The 21,728-nt window shown below is 39.4% G+C and overlaps 1 protein-coding gene across 1 annotated transcript in view; it reads left to right on the top strand.

Annotated features, from left to right (window-relative positions):
• Positions 1-21,728, top strand: part of LOC117271803 (voltage-dependent R-type calcium channel subunit alpha-1E) — a 95,651-nt gene that overhangs the window by 14,103 nt on the left and 59,820 nt on the right. Inside the window, exons 4-5 of the mRNA XM_078173394.1 lie at positions 5,112-5,216; positions 7,885-8,024. Coding sequence (XP_078029520.1) covers positions 5,112-5,216; positions 7,885-8,024 — 245 coding nt within the window. The remainder of the gene's footprint in view (positions 1-5,111; positions 5,217-7,884; positions 8,025-21,728) is intronic.

The following is a 21,728-nucleotide window of genomic DNA, read 5'->3' as shown; positions in this document are numbered from 1 at the left end:
GCAGAGTGCAGTGAATAATGTGTGCACAATCACTGAGGCCAAGCATGAGAATCCGTTCACTTAAATCTATTTATTTGTGTTTACTTTAATCAAGCGATTTCTGATAAGTGTTGCACATATTTAGACATTTTTTAAAGCATCGTCAGTTCAACAACATCACTCAGTTGCCATATCTACCCACTGCTCCTCCTGTCTTACACCCCCTTCAGTGCAGCGTGCCAGTCTCCCACTGTTACCTAACCACAGGCTCTGTGTGGTGTGTGGGAGTGGGGCTAGTGGTCAAGACTAGTTGGCCACTGGCAGCACGGTAATGTGACTGTCGGTATCACAGAGGCAGAGGTGTGTGGGAGAGAGCTGGCCAATAGTACTGTGGTGGATTGTGGGCTGTAAAAGCAGCACATGTCAGAGTATTGACTGGGTGAGACCCAGATTTTTTGCTAACAGCGTCCAACTTCTGAGATCGCAAGGGAAAAACAGACTCATGCATTCATGGCAGTGGAGTTTATTTGATTGTGTGTTCCTGTACAAATGGAGTGTTAACAGTGTGACATTTCTGACGAGTTTTGAAGTTGCTGGGGGTTCTTTAGCCCGATGTAGGCCAAAGCCAAGGGACTATACCACTGGTCCTGCTACGGAAAATCTATTGGTAAACATTTTGATAATAAAGTACTGGCTTTGAGACACTACAGGTGGAAACATAGTGTTCTCTTGCACTGGTTAATCATGACATTTTGGGGCTATTCTGCTCCAATAAAATGTCTTTCAGATGATAATGGAAAGGAAACATCCAAAATACACATGTAGGTCTTTATTTCCGTTCAGATTTCTGCTCTGGAAATAAGACAATGCATCATTTGCATATTTGCATTTTAAAACTTGTAATACAAAAGATAATTGTCCTAATATAAGAAAGCAACTGGGGAAGTTTCATGGTGATATCTATTAGTTAAAATGTTTACCCCATTCACTTATAGTGGCTTATTTTTGGTCTAAATATGTATAGAATTTCTAAATACACATTTTAAAAGACCTTTTTCTCACAATGAGTTATTTGTCTTATACTCTGAGCCAGAAATCTCCACTTCAGTAGCACTTAAATATACCACACTTTTATTCCTATCTATATTCTGGATGTTTTTACGCAGGGGTTTGTTCATATATCTTCCAAAGCCTTACTTATAGAACGTTTTAATCTTAAAAACATGGTGATAATTTATTTCTTAATGGCTGGTGACAGTGAAGTAGAGAGAGATATCCAAAATACTTCAAGAAAAACATTGACTATTAATATGTCAACAAAATTAAACACAAATTTCGAACCTGGCGTCATACAGTGCTCAGATTTTTGATGTGGAATATTAAACATAGAATTGTAATACAAAAAATAATTTTCTGAATGTAGGTAATTGACTGGGGAAGTTTCCTGTAACCCTTTCTCACCTGTGGTGTCTCCCTTTAAGAAAAACAAGTGAAATTCTCTGGTTACAGCTTTTCCCTATGTACATTCTTTGTTTTATATCATTGTAACCTGAATATCTTTTGGTTTTGGAGTGTCGGTCGGACAAAAAAAAGATACTTAAAGATGTCAACTTGGAGTGTTGGAAACTAGGGTGGATATTATTTGTTATTTCCTGGTGTTTTTTAGATAAAATGATGTATACTGATTCTGAAAATAATCATTAGTTGCAAACTGATAACATATTTTTAATGTATGTTTTCTACCTTCCAGACAGCCATTGGTTTCCATTCATTTACATACAAAACAAAAACTCATCCATCGCACTCTTTTAAGAATCTAACTTTTATTTTTTTTAAAAAACCTAGACTTGATGTTGAATGTGGCGGATTAAACGTCTCAGGAGAGTTTTAAAAGTCAATTTCAAATATGTTTTTGTGGAGCAGCTTACCTCTCGTATAGATGCAAATAGAACTGATCGGTCAAAAGATTTAAAGAGAAATACGTGTGCGAAATCTCTGATTACAAGCCAAACATAATGCTCACACTGCAGTCATTTCACTTCTTTAAAAGGCAAAGTTTAAGTCCTTTATTTGTCCCTGAGGGGCAGTTTGTTTTGCCGCAGTAGCAATAAATATAAAACACAGCAACTCAGGGTTAGACACATAAGATTAAGAGCCACATGTACATAACCAAACGTAATAAAACACATAAATACAGGAGTAAACAGGTGAGGCACAAAAGCTAAAATATTAGGGAAGAAACAAAAGTCAAACATCCCCCAGTTCTCAGCTGTGATGATTTGCTGCTTTTCTTTGAGTCCGTGGCTGCTTGGAGAGTCAGAGAATATGTTAAAATATCTAAAAACAACAACAGCAGCAGCAGCAGGGTGCAAAAACTGTCAAGTGCATGCGGTTTGTCCTAAATGGTCTACAGCATGCATAATCTCTGACATGCAGGTAACAGGTAGTGAGGGCAGGTAGAGTGGGAGAGCTGTATTAAGTATTTCCCACTTTAGCTATTTTCAACTGCTTTCAATGGCAACAATGTGGACCTGTCAATGTGAGTCAGTGTTGGTCCCAGAGGCCTCCATCGCAGCACTCCTCTGTGAGTCAGTGACCCCATTTCACTGAAGGCAGGAAAATTAATAACAAGGAGCAGCTGCCTCATGGGAACTCCGGGGGACTGAAAGTCACACACACACACAAGTGTCGGGGCACAGATAGTCACACGTGGTGCATGCTGGTTCACCCGTATATGTACATATCCATAGGGCCAATGCGTGTACACACATACAGACGTTTCAGCCGTGAGAAAATCTAATGAGGAAGATATGAGTTGTGAGAAATTAAAGTGTAAGGCAGGTTTCTCTCTCATGTCTTATAAACTTACTAGTTACTGAATCAAAGGGCTGTGGGTGAAGTAAGAGCACGGGATGGCTTGTGTGTGTCACTTGATCCACTTTGATGTCCAAAAAAGAACATAGGACAACCGAACATTGACAACAATAGTAGCATCTCACATCAAACTTAATCCTAACTCTCATAACCTGCATGTAAGAGATTACCTGCGTGATATTAAATAGTCTCAAATTTAACATAAAGAGCAAGATAAAAATGTGTAAACAATATATGAATGTAGTTAGCTTTAAATTATGTAGATGCAAAATAATGAACATAGAAAAACGACAATCTACTGGATATGTTCTCAAGAAAATAAATCTGATCTTCCAAAAGAAATGAGGCAAAAGCTTCTAGAAATAATGTAAACTTCAAAGCTTTAAAACCTACAGAAGACATTCAGACACTTATGTTCCAAAGTCACGTCAAGAAAATACAAATGTGCCCGAAAATTTGCTCTTGCAGTGAACCAGAGTGCAACTCTGAGTCGTCCAGTTGTCTGGAATTTGTTAGAAATAGAAAGATTTTGAGCTTTTCAAATAACGATCAGAAAGTGTGTAGTCGTAAATCATTCTTTAAATGTGTCAAAAAATTCTGCTGGAGAAATGAAAGCTTGTGTTGTGTAGAAATTATTTGCACATGTAGAAAAAAAAGGACCTGACCTTGATTTAGATTTCAAACTGAATTTGTGTAAAAAGGAAAAACATTTTGACTGAAAGCAAAGACTAAAAGTTGACTGACATGACTTTTCATCGACTAAAACTAGACAAAAAGTTTTGAGTCGTCGTTGCCTAAAACTAGACTAAAACTATGAAGGATAAAAACGATTTTGTGGAAAGATTTAATCTAAAATAGCTGCAAAAATCAGCACTGCCTACATTCAAAGCAAAAATCAGTTTATGCAAGAAATGTGTCCAGTGTCATGATCATTTAAAACATTTGTGCAGGAATTCACTTTCTTAAAAATGTGGTTTGGCAGATCTGAGATTAGAAAGATTGAGCTCGCTGATATATGATTGTTTATTGTTGCTTTGAAATTATTTAAGCAAAAATAAATGTGTTCCTATTTTAAGGTAATTAATAAACACAATTTACAAGGAAACACAAGGCGAAGTCATCAAATTACCTGATAAGATTTGACGTTTAATTTCACATGAGACAAAGAAAAGCGAATCTTCACATCTAAAAACAAAATAATTTGTGATTATTCTCGTGCTGATCTACTAATTGATTATTAAGCTGATAGTAGCTGTCATTACAGTTGCTTATTATGCATTTCCATCGCTATTTCCACAGGCACTGATATTGTTTCTGCAACTTCTCAGCAGATTTGGCGTCTCAGCAGGGCTGCAACTAACGGTTATTTTTGATAATTAGTCCATAAAATGGTTAAAGACAAAAAAAGACCGTCACAGTTTTCCACAGCCTGAGATGAAATCTTCAAATGATTATTTATTTTGTCAGACCAAAACCAATAAACAGAGATTGTTTGGCTTATTTCCTGAAAAATGACCTTAAAAAAATGATTATCAAACATGTTTGTTATTAATTTAATGACTAATGCTGTCATCATTCATACAGTCATAAAAACAAATGTATTTCAATGGTTAAAATGTAGCTCAGCTTTTATCATAGATGATTTCTCAACTGGCTGGTTATGAAACCTCATAAAGTAAATCCAAAATCAAACAGATCAAAATTAAACCCTGATTTCTTTTCTTCAGTAGCACATAGATATAACACACTGAAGATGTACAATAAAGCTGTATATAAAGGTGCACCTGTGGTGTTTGCAGTGAAAGGAGTTCTGAGAAGAGTTGGCTGTAGTTTGTGTAGTTAAACCAGTCAGGCCAAGGTGACTTCACTGCACTCTCTCTTTCCCTCCCTAACCTGCCTCTTTTTCCTCTTCGTGAAAAGCACTTTTAAAAGCAGGTTGCCATGGATACTGCAATCTCTCTAACAGATTGCCTCCAATACCAGAGAATATGAACCATGCCATAATTCATCTGTCATTAAATCATCCATCTATGTGTTTTTCTCCTTTCTACTGAACCACGCACACGTGTATGCTCAAGTATTCGTGGAATTCAGAGAAAAATACTGTATATATGACGAGAATATTAGTTACTGCTTTTTGAATATGATGCACAATATATTGTTGTGTGTGTGTGTGTATCAGCTTTTTCTGTTTCTATGTGTTAGTTTTCTCCCTGTGTTTTCGCATAAGTACTTTCCTTAACTTTGCGGCCTTTACACCATTTGAGTACATGATCCTGGCCACCATCACCGCCAACTGTGTTGTCCTGGCTTTGGAGCAGCACCTCCCCGGAGAGGATAAGACCCCCATGGCAAAGAGACTGGTGAGGACACAATTCTGTTTTCACATCCTCAACACACAGACGGGGCTGTGAGTGAGGTCAGTGTGAGATACGGACACAAAACAAAGCAGAATGACAGAGCGTTTCTGGGAACATCAAGACGGTTTTATGCCTCAAAATGCAGTGGACACAAAAGTTAAGTCCAAATCCTCCAACGTAAAACCTGCCTTTGCTATTAGCATGTAGCATTTTAAGACGGTTGTGGATTGTTTGTGCTTAGTGAAAAAGAAATGTCGGTTTAATCTTAAGATAGTGTAGCTTGCACTGTCACTAAGATTTGGAAACATGAGGATGAATACCACATACAAATTTACCTTAAGTGGTGGAAACAAACTAAGTACATTTACTCCAGTAGGCTTCTGTACTTAAGGATTATTTTGAAGTAATTGTAGCCTACTTTACTTAAATATTTAATTTTACGGTACTGTATACTTCTCCACTGCATTTTGTAATTTCTAGTTTTTTTTTAGGGTGACCAGCTACTAATATGCAGATTAAATAATGTGTAAGTAAAACATGTGATTCATTTGCCCCTGCATGAGAATAGTCGGTAACACTTTACTTCAAGGTATCTGCATAAGAGTGACATGACACTTTCATAACTATGACATGACACTGTCATGAACCTGTCATAAACACTATGTACGTGGCATAAACGTTTATGACTGCTGTCATTAGCTGTCATTTGGTTTTTGTAATGACAAGTTGACATTGTTTGGGTTGTCTTGATTATGACAACTTGACATTAATCAAAGTGACATTACCAGAAGATGTCTTTGTCATGACAATAATAATCATTATGTCAACTTGTCATAAACACAAAAAAAGATACATTTCTTGTTAATGTCAAGTTGTCATGACAAAGACATCTTCTGGTAATGTCACTTTGATTAATGTCAAGTTGTCATTATAAGGACATCCCAAACAAATGTAATGTCAGCTTGTTATGACAAAGACAACTTCTGGTAATGTCACTTTGATTAATGTCAAGTTGTCATAATCAAGACAACCCAAACAGTGTCAACTTGTCATTACAAAAACCAAATGACACTTAATGATAGCAGTCATAAACGTTTATGACATGTACATAATGTTCATGACAGGTTCATGACTGCGTCATGTCATAGTTATGACAGTGTCATGTCACTCTTACGTAGATACCTTCAAATAAAGTGTTACAGAATAGTCACATTGCAGCTATTTGACTATTCACACCCATCTCTTTAAGGTGTTATTATGGATCCCACTGCGTGCTGTGATTGGCTAGTACTCATTACATCAACACATTGAGGTCAGAAGAGGTTAGGCCAGGGGTCAGCCATTTTTGGTCCAAAAAATTTAATTTTCTAGAGCCACAAAATATATTTGATCCTTTTAATAAAAGTAACACAGCCTTATTACATCTGAATTAGCTTATCAACATTACTTATAGGTCTAATCATTAATATGTTTTGCCATTAGGTGGCTACACCAATCTTGATGTTCGGCAAAACTAAGAGAAAAGGGGCCGGGCCATAGACGTAGCTATGACTCACATTGTAGTTGACGAAATGTTAAAACATTTTTTTAATTTGTTGTAGGCCTATATGTTACACAGATTTACAATTGGACAATGTAAGAATCACTTTAGGTTTACAACAATGATAAATGAAAATTAAAGTGTTCAAAAGTAACGGTCATACATTTCCATGTATCCTCATTTTTGGTCAAAGCCACAGGGAGCCATTGGAGAGGGGCTAAAGGGCTCCATGTGGCTCCAGAGCCTCACGTTGCCTACCCCTGAGTAAGGATTAAGGCCAAGAGGTTATGGATAGGGCTAGTAGTAGCCAATCTTGGATATCCTCTGAGATAAAAGTGGTAAATTTACAGGAAAAAAAACTGACAAATGTAGAGGCCGAAACTCAGGTGACGTAGCATAAAGTGGGACAGAGTGGGTCAAGTCAAAGGACTCTTACACACACGACAAGGGTTTGAACACTCTTATTATTTTTAGACTTAGCATTACTTTTGTTATTTTAGTTTTTGCTGTATAAAACTGCTGAATGCACATTGAGAAGCTAAACGATTAGATGGTTTGTGTTAACATCGTATTTCGATGCTGCTAGGGTGCCCAGGAATACGCACCTGATGTCAGATGTAAATTGTTGGCTATGGACACCTGGGTGCAAAATGCATCTGCCTTTGTAAAATTAAATGGTTAAATTAGCTCCACCTAGATAATATTAACATTACAAGTACATGCTAAGGAATATATGAATTTAAATGTCCTCTGACTGTGGCCATTTTCACCATGAGCACTTTAACATTTACACTTTTACATAAGTAATATTTCGACTGTAGGACTTTAACTTGTTAAGGATGTAGTTTTTTCTTGTGGTACTCTTACTTTTACTTGAGATAAGGATGTGAGCAACTCTACACCACTGTAAAAATGTCCTGATATGAGCTCTTTTGACATTACAGCAGAGTGTTCTCCCCCCTGCTGCATGCATTTCCTCGATTGTGTATAAATGGGATATAGTCTATAGAGTGTGTTTATGCATGAAGCCTGCGTATACATATCAAACCCAGCAGGTTATAGCTCTGGCATTGTGTGTGACTGCTGCCCTACAGACTCCTCTGACCTGCTTCTTACACTGTGTTTCCACAGGAGAAGACAGAGCCGTACTTCATTGGGATCTTCTGCTTCGAGGCAGGGATCAAGCTGCTGGCCCTCGGTTTTGTTTTCCATAAAGGCTCGTACCTGAGGAACGGCTGGAACGTCATGGACTTCATAGTTGTGCTCAGTGGGTGAGTGACATCACTTGGTCTCCATGACAACCTGGAAGCGAGAAATGTTTGTTGTAAACTTTGTCGACAGATTCCGAAGTTACGCCTTGCCAAGCATACTGGTGAAATCTGTTTTTGGAGGAGGAACAAATATCAGTCCCCTCTAACTAACCAACTTTTTTTTCGCCATCGCCATCCACTCTGACTGTGCGCCAGTCATATCAGAGCAAAGCAACTGCACTTAGACTTCGGATTGGCAGTAGCGTCTGAACTTCTCACAGAGCGTTCCTCCTGTTTTTTTCTTCCATCGTGATGCTTAATAGCTCTTCTTCTTCTTCAATGCAGTCATTGCTGGGAAAAGCACAGGTGTGACTAATAACATTAACGATGGCTCACTTCCATGTAAGCCATTCATTCCAGTGAGCCGGTGTGCACAATACCAGGACCCCGGAGCTGGCTCACCTAAATGGAATGCAGCCATCGTTAGCATTATTAATTACACCTGTATTTTTCTTACTATGGCGTGTGAAAATGCCTACTGTGAAAAAGGTCAATTAGACTACTGTTAAAGGAGGATTAAAGTGTTATTTGCTGTTATTGTTGAGGATGTTATGAATTGTGGATGTTTTTTATAGTTACAAGGGCCAAAATTTGTCCCAACCTGCTACTCATACAGTATATACCGTCACTGTCTCGCTACTAGTAAAACTGTTGCATGGCTACATTTCAGCATACTTTCATGTCGGAGTTGGGTTGTGTGGAGACGTAGCAGTGCAGATACCAGAGGTGTTGACTCAAGTCACATGACTTGGACTCCATATTTGATGACTTAAGACTCGTCAAAATCAATAAAGACTTGATTTAAAGTATGTCTGTTAAAGAAAGCGTGCCATGAATTATTTCATTTTCCTCAAACAGCTAATGTTGATGCAATTCATTCCCCGCAAATCAACACTGAATTTCCATAATTAACTTTGAACCAATCTGACAGCATCCAATCCCACTGCACAGGAGAACCATGAAAACTACAGGGCGCTAGTTGGTATCAAAGATAATTTTGTTTGTGTACAAAAACTATGCAGTGTTCAACAAAAATGAATTACTATCTGAACCTGACAAGACAGAAACATACAGAAATCATTCTGTTGCGTCCCTGGTTAATAGTGCAGTATGTTATGAAAGTGCAATTTCAGCACTACTTTGTTTACGATTAAGTTCAGTCGCACTTTTTTTAAACAAATAAATACAAATTTTAAATCTAATATATTATTACTCTGTTGTTAGAATGGCACTATGTTTGGTGAAAAGCATGACTTGTTTCAGACTCAAAACTCAAAGTTGAGGACTTGGGATTTGACTTGCACTTGTCAGTCTTGACTTGGGTCTTGCCTGTCTTGACTTTGGACTTGAGTCCAAAGACTTGAGACTCAATTGTGACTTGCAGAACAATGACTTTGTCCCTCCTCTGGCAGATACTGTTGGTATCAGCACAGGGGAGCTGCCCATTGGTCCGACATCCCATTGTTCCAACCATATTAAACCCATTGTTCCGAAGTCCGTTCCGAAATCATCATGATGCCTTGTGGTTAAGGTCTGGTTAGGTTTAGGCACAAAAACCACTTGGTTAGGAAAAGATCATGGTGTGGGTTAAAATGAAAAAGAAAGTGACAAACACATAAGCTGTGAGCCTGCTTCACCTCAAGCCTTTCCTAACTGACCCAGAGCCGGTCGCAGCGCACCATCAAGGCAGAAATACGCCCGCTGGGAGCCGTTCAGCACCGCGGACCGTCGGACTAATGGGATGTCGGACCAATGGGCTGTTGGACCAATGACATGGACCCTCAGCACAGTAGCTTGTAATGGATTAGCTTACAGTAGCTCTGCCAACCAGCTATAGCCATTATACTTTTAGCTGCCAATGTGTTGCTCTCTTTATACAACTAATGACATTTGTTGCATTGCTGGTCACATTGCTTGGTTTGAGAAACTTTGTTTATAGAGGCATTTATGTCGCACATAACGTCAGTCAGTCCTGTCACCTTCTCATGCTAACTTCTGCTCCACTAGCTTCAATAACATCTAAGGGTTTATTTAAATTGACTGAAAAACCTGAAACATACTTGTTTTTCCTCCATATTCTTAACTGCATTCTTAGTATAACTTATAACAATGATTATATATCTAGCATTAAACAGCATCTGATTATTTGTAGACACAGGAGCCTCAGCATAGCAGCAGAAGCTAGCAGAGCAGAAGCTAACTGAAGTAGAGTTTGGCTTCCTGTACAGGACCAGATGACTAGTGAGTAAGTGTTTCTCTGATGTGCTGCTGTGTTTGCATATTACCAGTGATGTATTGCCATATGGTGGGGCTATATTTCTGATAAAAGTCGCTAGTGTAGGCTTCAGTATGACTGGCTGAAATCAGCTGCTAGTTAGCAGTGCTAATAGTAAGTGATGTGGAGGTTCCTCACTGTGACTGTCTTCCACTCTACAGAAGGAGTGTCCACTATTGTTTGTTTGTTAAATACCCCTGAATATTGATATCATCATCAACGTCTTCATTTTTTGTTCTCCAGTCTTTGAGCAGCAGTTTGCTCTGATGGCCAACAAGCTAGGCAAGCTGACAAGAATGAAATAAGCATTTTATTCTTGTCGGCTTCCGAAGGTACTGATGCGTTGAGCAGGTGACAGTCTGCGGCCGTTTTCAAAACACACTTGTGTCACGCACTCCAAAAAAAACTTGTTGAAACTTTAAACAATACTTTATTGTACAAAACGGGGGAAACAAACGTTGACAAAAACGGTTCCATAATTCATATTAAATTCAAAAGATAATGAAAAAACAGCTACAAGGTAGAGGGAATAGTGATTAAGTGGCAAAACTTGGCATTGATCCACAGCCTCAGACGGATGCGCTCAAGCGTGCCGTGCGCACAAGCTCAGTTGGTAGGCGATACTGTATTTTCACATTTTTAACAATGCAATTTAAAATTGATAACCTACATTTACCAACAACAAAAAGACTACATTTGCACCAAAAAATATGAAAAAAACAAAAAAACAAAAAAAGTAAATAAAAAACGAATATCGAATACCAAATTTTCATAATGAATACCTACCCATAGAAATCAATATTCGAATAGCTGAGTAGCTAAATTCCAGTTTAGCCCCCCATTAACTTGAATTGGGATGAAAATCATTTAATCATGCTGCTCTTATAGACTTTATAGATATTATCAGACCGAATATCAGACCAAATAGATCAAGTTCAAACAGTGAAATGAGTCATTTTGTGAGGTTTGTGACGTTATAAAAAGTATCCACTGATTTACAGACGTCACTTTTGCCATTTTAGTCTCTGGGAAAAAGTATTTTTGGGCCAAAGGGCATCATCAAATGATACATGTAATTCCGCTGTTTGGCCACTACACAATGGGCTTCAAAGCTTCCCTTGGGGGCCTGGTCTGGTTCCCGTCTCCTCTGGATGATTTCCAGCAGCCTGAGATGTGCTGGGCCAATCGTAACCCTTTAACTAATATAGGGGGTTTGAGATGAAGAAGAGGAGCTCCATTGAAGCACCGCAAACACAATCAAGATGGCTGCAGTTGATGTTGAACTTTCTGTTGAAGCTGTTATTGAGTCAGTATTGGACAATTCTTGGAACCCATCACCTGTATTCGACGTCTGGCTTTGGGCTGACAGCGACAGCCTCTGGGGGCAGACCCCCAATTTTTTGGCATTCCGGTTTGATTTGGGCGGAGGAGGCGAATTTCCGTTTCCGACTTCCGTTTATATATAAGTAAATATGCTGAACCATTGCAGCATATTCACTCTATTTCACTGAATGTAGAGTTTGTATATAAAGACTAGCATTGGACAAACTGGATGGTATATGTTTGTTAAAATAGGAACAATAAACTTAGGCCTAAAGCTTTTCTTGAGAAGAAAGATGTGTGTGTCATACCTCCAAAAAGATTTGGCAAAAGTTAAATATAGCTGTATACAATATAGCTGCCACCCCTTCTCTGCACACTGTAATCTGTTTACATGTTTCTGTTGCCCTGGCTTTTTTCCTTGCCAAGTTCTGCCCTTATGATCTGTGATTGTCCATCTACAGTGGGTGGACCTGGTCACTGGTCACTCGGCGCTGTGGCACATGTTCATAACCTGTTGATGTCATCCCTTGGAAATTAAAAATGAACAAAGAGGTTTTTCCTACTACAGACATCTGATTTTAACATTTCACAAAGATAAAATTTAAGAAAAGAAAGTTGAGTAATTTCCTGAAAGCAGCTGGGACCTGTAGTTTTTACCACGCTTCAGTCAAACAGGAGTAAATAGTGCATTTGTCGGGGACTATTTTCAGCCACAGATCAATACACATTCGGTGCTCTAGTGAATATTTCCAGCAGCAGGATGGTGTATGGGGGATCAGCTCAAAATACACTCATGGTTATTTCAGTGAAGGAATATGTCACCCAGTGCGAGGATGTGGCTCATTGATGTGATTCTGGACAACAATGGAGGTCTGTGGCTCAGAGGAGGAAGTGATCACCTCATGGCCACACAGACTTCTAGTTGATTATGGTCTTTTCATGGGATTTGTTTGCAACAAAAATATAGAATACTGCCAGCATTATCCTGACTACCTTTCTAGCTGAAGGTCAGCAAAGCAGGCTTTGAATATTAAGCTGTAACTCTTCACAGTTTGTGTTTTTGCATATATGTGTGTGTGTGTGTGTGTGCCTGGAGGTGTGTCTCAACCTGCTCTCATTTAATTTTGAATTTAGCTGAACTCCGTGATGAATTACAAACTTCACTGATTGTATGAGAGAGTGGAGGGTGGAAAAAAAAACTTTTAAATTAATGCTCAGCAACTGATTCTGCAATTAATTTTGACAGAATTCATTTTTACTTTACCAGGCTGTGGCTGGCGAACCAAGAGATTAATTTTGAGACACTGATTGTCAAGTTATGTTGGTGCATTCATGCATGTGACGCTGTTTGTGTGAACGTTTATCAATATTGTTGCCATGCGTGCTGCTCGTACTGCATTTTAAAGGCTTCTAATCCCCGCACGCTGCACCTCATGTCTGACACACGGTTAGCCGTGGTCGACCCTGTAGGAAGGTCTTTGTTGTTGATGTGTTGTTGTTGATTTTTCCTCTGTGAGCGTATAGACACTACATACATCCAGAGAAAAACACAACACATAAATGCAAGAAAATGTGTGTTTCCATGGTACAGTCAGGCTCTGCAGTCAGTGATAGGTGGGTGGATAAGTGGATTGGCAGTTGTGTCTAAAACCTGCTTCGGTTCGCCCCCAGGACCTCTGTGAATTAAATGTGAATGCAGCGCTGGAGATGTTATGCAAAAGCATTGAACGAATGGATGGATGGTTGAGAGAAAGCGACAAGAAAGGCGAGGGGAAACAAGGGGTAAAGAGGACAATGGAGGGACAGAAAAACCACAATGAGAGACTTTATTTGTTCCCTTTAAGACTGTGTTTTAGTGAATAATTGCGCAGGAGTTAAGCATTGTTACCAGTCATATGCTGTTTATGGATAAGTGTACAGTATTCAGAATGCAGGGAAGATTCTTGTTGGCGTGTTGACATCTCATTTCAACCTGACACCCACATCTTTCTCTTTCTCAGTATCTCTTATTTCTCTCTCTGTCTTTCTGTCCTGCTGTCTCTCTCTCTCCCTCTCTGCCTCTTACATAAAAGGCACATCAGCATCACGTTTGCAGACCAGTTAGTGCCGGCCTGAAAGCTCAACAGCTGCGTTGTTGACAGATTTGAATTTACAAGGTTGGAGCGATCAGTCGGTTTTAATAATCGGCTCTGAACAGTTGTTACCTTAACAGTAATGGCTGCTTTAGTGGGATGCTTTGAAATTCTCTCATTAGGCATCCGTCAGATTTTGCAACAGAACATTTTGCTTTCAGTTTCTCAATAAATGGCTCATTAGCCAAAAGAAGAAAAGCACCGTTTGGTACAAAGCAACAGCTCGTTATTCACAATCCTTTGACTAGTTGTGGATTTAAAACTGTTTTTTGATGTGCAGTGCTGACCACGCAGCGCTGGAGAAACATGTCAGTAAAATGATATTTTCCAATACTTCATAGGCATTTGGGACAACCTGTAATTTAAATCTTAAAGTGCTCCGATGCAGGGTGTAATAATTTAATATAAATTGTCAAGCAGGCTTTTAATTTGTAGTTTCCACTTTTTCGCAGTGAGGGTAGTTACAATGTAATTTTCAAGTCACACATCTATAGAAAAGGGGTTTGAGCAACAAACACTGAATTTCCTGCTCTCTGGTGAATTTTTATCGCCTTTTCATGGTGCAGATGGCTTTAATTTTGTCAGAAAAAAAGTCCTCGGCTACTTTCATGTTTATTTTGGGGGGACAAATGCACATGTGCACAAATATTGAGTGGGACGTGTCCCCCAAGTCCCCCCGACATCTACACAAAATCCGTAACGATATGAATAAATATGCTGCTTGTATGTTTTCAAGCTTTAATTCTGCTGTGGATTTATTACAACCAACTCGATGACCACAGCTGCAGGAAACTTTTGTCTTTAACCAGCCGCCCATCAAGCACACAAAAAGTGAGTGTTTCTAAAATTAGAGATTTGGCGTAGGATATCACTTGAAGGCCAGTTGTGCAAGTTGTGTAACAGTTTGATGGAGTTCAGGTAGTTCAGCGCGAGCTGTGGTGTGGACCCAATTACAGTCCTCCAAAAACACATTGGTGGGAAGTTGAGAATGTGTCTTATGTAACGGCTATTGTCATTATTGATGCTTTTTTTTTTACAATTATTTTCTTAGGTAACTGATTAATTGTTCTATAAAATACCCCCCATCCCGTCCTCTACATATGACATAAAGGAAAAAGTACAGGATTTAATCACCTTGACATATTTAAAATGTGTGTCCGTCCAACCAACAATCCAAACCCCATAGAAACGTTCACGTTTGAGATGGCAGAACAAGCTCAGTTTTATCATTCTTGTCTGTGTGTCTGTGGGGATGAAGCCTTGCATGAATTACAGACACTATGATACTGTATGTTTGACTTACGCTTGTCAATTTTGATGTCGTGAGTTGTGTTTATGTCCAATAATATTAATTTGCTCAAGGAGTCTTCGTACAAGATTGGAGCAAAATTGGAGGAAACAGTTTGAAAGGTTTTAGCGAGGCTATCAATGCAGTTCACCTTAAAGAGGACATAATCAGTACTTCTAAAGTCACAGTGTTTTGAATCACCATGTGCTAACAATGTGAAAGGAGTCATTACCGTCTAAATCTGCAGCTCCACTTTGACTTAACTGAGCTTTGTAGCAGGTTTCAGCTCATTGTTTCGCTGCCCAGACCAGAACTTTGCTGTTTTGGTTCACTCTATGTCATCTTTAGCAGCTTTGTTTTTTAGCAAAAAGCTTTGAAACCCCACTGTGCACCACCTGCTCAACACCAAACAGCAGACTGACACAGTTAGCAACTAGCTGGTGAACATAATGGAGTATTTAGCAGCTAAAGAACCAGATATCTCCATGTGGAGTTGGTAGGGACCAAAACAGAGCTAAAAGAGGCCTAATAGTGGACTGTTTGCCAACAGGTAAACCATATCAACTTTAAAGGTGATGATATGTCAGTGTTGTGTTTACAGCTTGTTTACACTGCCCCCATGTGGCCAATAAAATCAGTTACTGCAAGTTTCCCCCAAGACCCCAGGAACAGTGCGGGGCCTTGAAGCCAATTTGACACTATGGCCAAGTGTGGGATTACAACTTGGAGTTTGTCATGTGATGCCATGGAGCCCAAAGATTACTGTAGGAGCCAGAATTCTTTTGGTCACTTTCAATTCCAGTAGTTGTAATTGGCGCAGGGATGTGATTTCACATTATTTTACCTGTTCATTCACTGGCTTAGAAAAAGAGGGTCCGATACTTTCTGTTGACGGTAATATCACATACTATAATGTTTTGTTTCATCTCGTTTTGCTTTAGTTATCCCAGTTATTTGTTTAATAAACCACCAGGAAACACATCTCTGGACTTCAGCATGAATTTCTATGAACGAGTCACAGTTAGGAGCCCACTCAGCCTCCTGGCGGCTTTGTTCATTGATAGTAGTCGCTACACTTAAATTGTGACAGAGACGTCTGTAAATCAGTGGGTGACAAAATAACTCTTTTCACTGTCAGAATTAAATCTATTCAGTCGGATAACATTTCTAAAGTCTATGAAAGCCGCACGATTAAACATTTTTTATCCCCACTGAAGTTAGCAGAGTGCTAAACTGGAAGTTGGCTGCTTGGCTGCCACAAGTCTAGTGCGTGCTTTACGGGCACCACGAAGCGGAAAATCCGTGTAATTTCACACCATGGAAATCAAGAGTTTTGGCGTCAGGCCCCATTGAGCAACTTTCATAGGAATGAATGAGGCTCCGCCTCCAATGCTGTATCCCATTTTCTTTATACATCCATGGTTTCCCCTCTGACCACTCCTGAAAGTGAAGTTACTCCAAAAAATGTGGAGTTTCTGTGGCTTCTATAGACTCAAGTGAAGTTAAGCTCCTCTCATACAGCTGAACTAAAGTCACTTACAGTGTAAAATGCACAAAGTCCTTGGTGTACTTTCTGCAGCCTACAGATCATCTCGCCCAGTTCCAGCCACAGCTGGTAACTGACGACCTGGTTTCCTGCCACCTATCTGACACATTTTCTGGTAGCACATATGCTGCTCTGCTCTCCTCTCTCCCTCTATCTCTCTCAAACACACACACACACACACACACACACGCACAGCACAAGTAAGTCAGACTTAAAAGAAAACACACATGTGTCATAGAGGCCGGTTGGGAATAAAATCGAGGCCACTGGGCCAACGCTGGCGGCATTCATTCCATTTCATATTAATGAATTGCTAGAAGCGAATCTGCTGGGACACTGAGCTCAATTAAAATCCTTAATCTGAGCGAAGAGTGTGTAGCAAAAAGGACAACAGCTAGAACAACTTACCCACAAACCAATTTAATTCACGGATTCCTAAAATGGTCAATTATATCCTGCGGCAAAAAGATTGGCACAGGTGGACGTGATGCTTTGATTAGCAATGAGAAGTCTCCCAAATGACTTGTGTGTGTGTGTGTGTGTGTGTGTGTGTGTGTGTGTGTGTGTGTGTGTGCTTGTTACTCTATTTAGGTACAAACTGTTGCCGGTAAACCTGTTGCCCTCATGTTGTTTGATTAGTCCTGACAAACTCGACTGATATCGATCCCAGGTGTCACCGTCAGCTTCCCAACACGTTGTATGACGGATATCAGCTTTTCCTCGTTGCCCCAGTCTGCTGTCCCTCTTACACAGTGTGATAGTTTGCTAAAATCGTTGCTCTTTATACTGGATGAATAATACAACTGGGTGGGAGTTGGGAGTGATTCATTAGCCATCTGTCACAAAGACAGACACACAGTCTGTCTTTGCACGGCAAAGCAGTTTTCATCTGTATCGTTTAATGTGTAGGTGCATGTATGTATGGATTTTTTTTGTGTGTGTGTGTGTCACCTCTGAGTTTCCATCAACACAGTGCAACATGGAAATTTTAATTGATTGCCAAAAGACCCAAAAAACAACCAGTGCTGGATTTCTGCTGTCTGGCCCCACTTTTTCTGTGTGATGTGTTCGATTGTGATGATATTCGCATGACTTTTTGGGGGGGAAATGCACCATATAAGAAAATAAAAACAAAATAATTACAATCTTTAAACCAGAGTTTTACACAGGGCACACACATTTGAAATCAACCTAAAACCAAATAACTCTGTGACCCCCAAGGGACTCTCTTGGCCTCTGGAGCCAGTTGCTCCCTCCAGCTGTTCATAGATTCAAATTTAGCCTAGTTGAAGTGTAAGTGTTTAATAAATGGAGATTTGAGCATCACTAAACTGAAACAGGTTGTGTCAAACAAAGTACTTAATACATGAAGTGTAGTTGTTACTAAAATGTTAGGTAAATCTGTTCCATAGCTAACAGAGATAACCATGGAGGTGTTATTACATCTGGATACTGGACTGTAACTGCATTCACATTTAATTCACGCCTATTTAGTCCAATGAGAACTGCTCACTTGGCGCCTAGCATGGATGTACAATGAGATCTGGATACAGCGTGGCAGAAGGGGCCCTGTTCATTCCAATGAGAGTTGCTCAGTGGCACATGAAGACAAAATGGTTCAACTGCCATGTATAAAATTACCTGGATAATTGGCACTGCTTCTGCAATTGCCTCTGCACTGCACAGCCTATAGAGCAGGCGCAATAGAGACTTCCGCCAGCTGAGTCGGTCACTTCAGCTGCTTGTCTTCCCACCCATTACCACATTACCACCATGCTTTATAACCTCCACTGGCTCCCCATCTCCCAGCATGTCCACTTCAAACTCCTCATCATCACCTATAGAGCCCTCCACAACCCGGCTACCCCTACCTGTATGAGCTCCTCCACTGGCACACACCCTCCCACACTGTTGGGTCTGCTGATACCAGCCTCCTGTCCCCTCCTACAAGGACTAACCACTGCACCTGGGGGGACAGGGCTTTCTCCATTGCTGCTCCCACCCTCTGGAACTCACTCCTGAAATACATCAGAAAGAAATCCCTCAAGAAATTTCTCAAAACACACCTCTTCAAAACTGCCTACAACCTCTAAAACAACTGTGTTCCTCTTCTCGCTTTCGGCATTGTTTTTCATCCTGTGGATTATTTCATGTTTGTTTTTTCTTTTGTTTTGTTTTGTTGTTCTTATTCTATGTAAAGTGTCTTTGAGTATCCAGAAAAGCGCTCTACAAATCCAATGTATTATTATTAATATTACTTCCGGTTGTCACCCCTTTAAAATGGTGGAGATAAATTTAATCGATCATGCAGTTCTTCTAGACTTTCCAAATGTTATCGGCTCAAATGGATTCAATCCCGTTGGTAAAACGAGTCATTTTCGGGGTTTGTGACACTCAAAAAAGTTTATCCACGGATATACGGACATTTTTTTAAAGTAAAAATAAAAAATTGGCCTCAAGCCGGCGCATACACCAAAAAAGTTTCTAGTTTCTGGTTTAGCGTCCAGAATATGCCGCCCACTGAATATGCACAGTAGTGTTTCTCCCGCGTCTCTGCTCGGCCCAAAGACTTAACATTGTAATGACATCACGGATTTTTTAATTTTTTCTCAGCTAGAGGAATGTTTTACAAATATAAATCATGCACAGATCAAAAAATGGATCTTGCAGTTCAAGCTGTCCAGTAAACAGTTTTACAGATACCATGGCAATTCCACAAGTGGCCACTGGGAAAAAATGGAAGTAAGGCTGAGCAACGCTCCTGGTGGGATTACTGAAAATGCCATATATTTGATATATGACATATTTAGAGTGAAGAGTAAAATATGTAATGAGATACAGTTGGCACACCCTGATTAAAACAATGTTTAATAATAAATAAGTTTTTGAATTGTATCTCACAAAAATAAACACTATGTATGTGTTTATGTAAATTGTTATCTTATGCTAAAAACTGTCAGCTACATTATAACAGATATTGTCATCCAACTGTATGAATGATGAAATATATTTCCCCTTGATATATTGTTTGACCGCCTTGTTTTATTTTGGTAGTTATGTTAGTTAATTGCTTTTGAATGGATGATGCTACAGATGTTTTAACTGACTTACCCACTACTAAAGCCGCTACTAACTAAGGCAGTGCTCAGGTTTTAATGATGCAACTTGATTTAGAAAATAGATAATTTGAAACTAGCTAGATGTCACCAAGACTTTAGGAAGGGCTTTGCACACAAAGCTTGTAACAGCTGGTGCAACCCAGTCCTGGAGGTCTGGGGCCTGTTGCTCTGGGTAATCCAGCCTTGTGTCTTTGTGTACATGGTTGTAAATTAGTCTGATCTATCTGTATGTGGCACATGATCAGCATTGCAGCCACAAGTGTGTCAACTAGTCAGTGACATCAAAAAACAAATTCAGGAGAAGAAAGACGAAACTTTAAGATCTTGTGTGCCAGATGTTTTACAGGACGGCTGTAGTGGTCTCAGCTCTAATTTTGCTCTCATAATTGAACTGAAAAAACAATAGCTTACAGTCCCAGGTGGGTTTTCTTTGGGAAAACATACACCCAGCCGATTTTTCTATGACTAATAGTGAATAAATGTTTTTTTTTTAATGTAATCCCGAATCAACAGAGTAATGATGTTGCCATTAAACGCACAGTTTATGTTTTTTTTCCAGATTTAAGTCAAAGCCATTAATTTGTTGATGCATTATGTTGATGTTGATTCAGCTGCACATTACCATATGCAGAGCTGTGCTGAGATGGTGAGCAATGTGATGCTGCTGATTACTGTAGTTTTTGGTGGTGTTCATAGTGTAGGTGGAGGTGTGTGGGAGAGGCTGCATTCTGTGCATGTAATGAATTCAGCCTCTCCAGAGCCAGTTTGGTATAATACTGTGCAAGAGTGCTTCACTTAAAGAGCCAACGAGGAAGAGATTAGCCTCTCAGTATGAACATTAACTCGCTGCTGGATTGTTACAGTGTTGAATCTGTAGAGGGGTGTGTGTTTGTGTAGCTGTCTTATGTGTTGTATTGTCTCTTTATTGTACTGAAAGCTCTGATAAAGTGATGCATTTTTCTGTCTGCATCAATTTCATTACAAAGTCTTTATACCGAGTGAATTTTCAGTCCTGCAAAATTAGAGTTTTTATGTAGGGTGCTGGAAAAATGCAGGAGAAACAAGGCAAGGCAAATGTAGTTATACAGAACAATCAAACATTTAAACTATTAAAGGAGCTGAAAACAAACTTTAAAAGAAAAGAAAATGTGGACATGAATACAAAGTTAGAGGCAGTCTTGATGTGACAAAAGACAGTCACCCAATCTTTGTTCTCACTCTTTGAACAGCAAGCAACTTTACAGAGAATCTGAGAGGTCTGTTTTATGTGCAAAAAGGTCAGCAATATATTTTAAGATTATGCCATTTACTGGTTTTTATTAAATACTCTCTTTCTCTGTCAGGATCCTGGTGGCATCATTCTGATCTGTATGAGTTCATTTAAGATTTTTGGGGTTCACCAGGAAACAGGGAATCACAGTAATCTGGTGGTGTAGGCCATATTAGTTGGCAAGCTCCTTATTACGATCAATACAAATACTAGGCCTTAGTAGGGAGCAGATGAGGAAGTGAGGTGACATAAAATAAAATCAACAAAGTCTGCATAATGTTGTATAAAATAAAAAAAAATCCTAATAGGGTTGGCGGAGGGGTGGTTGATGGGTCAAACAAGTACAGGACTTCCACCCAGGAGACCAGTGTTTGTGGCCTAAAGTCAATGTTGTCTTCAAAGTCTTTTTTCTTTTATTGATAATGTAGCCTGGTATGCTAGTATGTAGCATAATGGGCTAGGGCAGGGGTAGGCAACCAGTAGCTCGCGGAAACATATGCAGCTCTTTAGCCTCTCTCCAGTAGCTCCCTGAGGCTTTGAGAAAAAAATCATATGGAAACGAACAACGGTCATTCTTTATCAATCATTGTTGGCTGCCTAAAGAAATTCTTACATTCTCCTGTTGTAAAAATGTGCAACCTATAAATGGAATAAAAAAACAAAGTCTTTCAACATTTCAACAGCTAACATGTGCGTCATACGTCAACGGCCT

This window comes from Epinephelus lanceolatus, chromosome 12 (genome assembly GCF_041903045.1).
Source record: "Epinephelus lanceolatus isolate andai-2023 chromosome 12, ASM4190304v1, whole genome shotgun sequence".
In the NCBI taxonomy this organism is placed as follows: Eukaryota; Metazoa; Chordata; class Actinopteri; order Perciformes; family Serranidae; genus Epinephelus; species Epinephelus lanceolatus.
Note: the sequence above shows the minus strand (reverse complement) of the source record. Positions and strands in the feature narration are given on the sequence as shown.